This window comes from Frankliniella occidentalis, unplaced genomic scaffold (assembly GCF_000697945.3).
Source record: "Frankliniella occidentalis isolate FOCC.00 unplaced genomic scaffold, Focc_3.1 Scaffold4183, whole genome shotgun sequence".
Taxonomy (NCBI): Eukaryota; Metazoa; Arthropoda; class Insecta; order Thysanoptera; family Thripidae; genus Frankliniella; species Frankliniella occidentalis.
This window is the reverse complement of record NW_026271231.1, coordinates 2,680-4,222: the sequence shown is the minus strand read 5'-3', so window position 1 is coordinate 4,222 and position 1,543 is coordinate 2,680. Positions and strand designations below refer to the sequence as shown.

General features: G+C 66.4%; 1 protein-coding gene across 1 annotated transcript; it reads left to right on the top strand.

The window, feature by feature from the left end:
- Nucleotides 1–51: 51 nt before the first annotated feature.
- LOC127752118 (uncharacterized) lies at nucleotides 52–439 on the top strand. Its single transcript, XM_052276733.1, has one exon. The coding sequence runs from the start codon at nucleotides 229–231 to the stop codon at nucleotides 418–420; it is 192 nt and encodes a 63-aa protein (XP_052132693.1). The 5' UTR covers nucleotides 52–228; the 3' UTR covers nucleotides 421–439.
- Nucleotides 440–1,543: the final 1,104 nt, after the last annotated feature.

Sequence of the window (1,543 nt, the reverse complement as noted above, 5' to 3'; positions counted from 1 at the left end):
CCCCCTCCTCCCCCTCCGCCCCGCGCAGGCCCGGGCGGCACTCACAGCCCCGCGCAGGCCGCTCGAGCCGGCAGTCTCCCAGCACAAGCCGCCCAGTTCGCAGGCCAGTCCGCTCCGTCTCCGACTGTCTCCGACACCCAGTCCGCGCCCAGCTCTCGTGTCCCGTTCGCGCACGCGGTCGTGTCCCGGTCTCTTCACCACCACCACCAACACACAAACTCCCTCACCATGGCCGACGGTGGCGTCAAGAGAAACATCCCCATCAAGCACATGGGCGACTTCAGCGTCCTGGACTCCGAGTTCAGCAACATCCGCGAGCGCTTCGACAACGAGATGAAGAAGATGGAGGACGAGATGACACGCTTCCGGTCGGAGCTCATGAACCACGAGAGCAACTTCTTCAAGACTTCAACCAGGTAAGCAAGCGACGCCCGAGCGACCCCGCGAAGTCCTCCAGGATGGGGCCCCAGGCCGGCAACAACGCACCATATCCTGCTCCTCGCGAACTCGCCGTCGAGATGAGATGTCGTCACGGTGTGAAGGCCCGTCACGGTGTGAAGGCCGAACGTCGGGGCCGGGCCGGGCCGGCCGGCTTGTCGACGCCGTGGTCATTCCCGCCCCTCCACCGGCCACCTCGGGGGGTCACGCCGTCGCGGAGGTGCGAGGCCGTGCGGCGGCGTGCTCTCGAAGCAGCGCTCTCTCTGTATTTCTCTCTTTTCGAGGCGCGCGGGCCAAAGCAGTTATCTCCGTGAGCAGTTGCTCGTCGCCCCTCGCCCCCACCACACACCCACACCTTCGTCTCGATACGACGACGGTGCCGTGTAAGAGTTGTGACCGCGGCGCTCGCCGAGCCGGGGTGGCGGGGCGCGGCGACCGTATCGCCTGCCGGTCAAGAGCAACGGCGGCAGCGACGGCGACATGCCCGATGCCCGATACTCCCCCTCAACCTCTCACCCCCTAGTCCCCCAATGAGCAGCAGAGGCGGCAGCAGCAGGAGAATCGGCAAACACGACAGAAGTACCCCTGGCGCCTCGTCGTCTGAATCAATAAGGACGCATGGGACGGGGGGAGGCGCGGATAGATCGTGGATAGAATGCCCAGCAGGGGGGCCTCGAGGGGGGCGGCGGGGGCACCCGCCCGTCTGGCACCGGGCCGCTGGGGGGGTCAATGGACACGGCGAGTACGGCCCGTCACCATAGCCAATCAGTCGCCGCCGTCAACCAATCGCCGCGCGCGCGAGTTCGAATGAGACTTCTTGACCTGTCCAGCTGACCTCTCTCTCTCTGTCTCGCTTTTCGGTACGTTCCTCGATGACCGCCCACCACCGGCCCGCCCACGACACCTCTATCTATGCCTCCTGCTTGGGAACACGCGTCGTTTCCCTGCGCGGCGCCCGGCCCGGCGGCGCCCGCTGGTGCGCGGCGTCCGTCTCGGTGACGGCCAGTTCCAGTCAAAAGAATCCGATCTATATCGATACATTCGACACCGCGCTCGCCGGTCGCCCGCGCTCGGCGACATCGTCGTCGCGCCGACGTTGTCTCGA

What these genes read in the sequence shown, in the direction of transcription:
- LOC127752118 (XM_052276733.1), top strand. Translation starts at nt 229, where the DNA reads ATGGCCGACGGTGGCGTCAAGAGAAACATCCCCATCAAGCACATGGGC.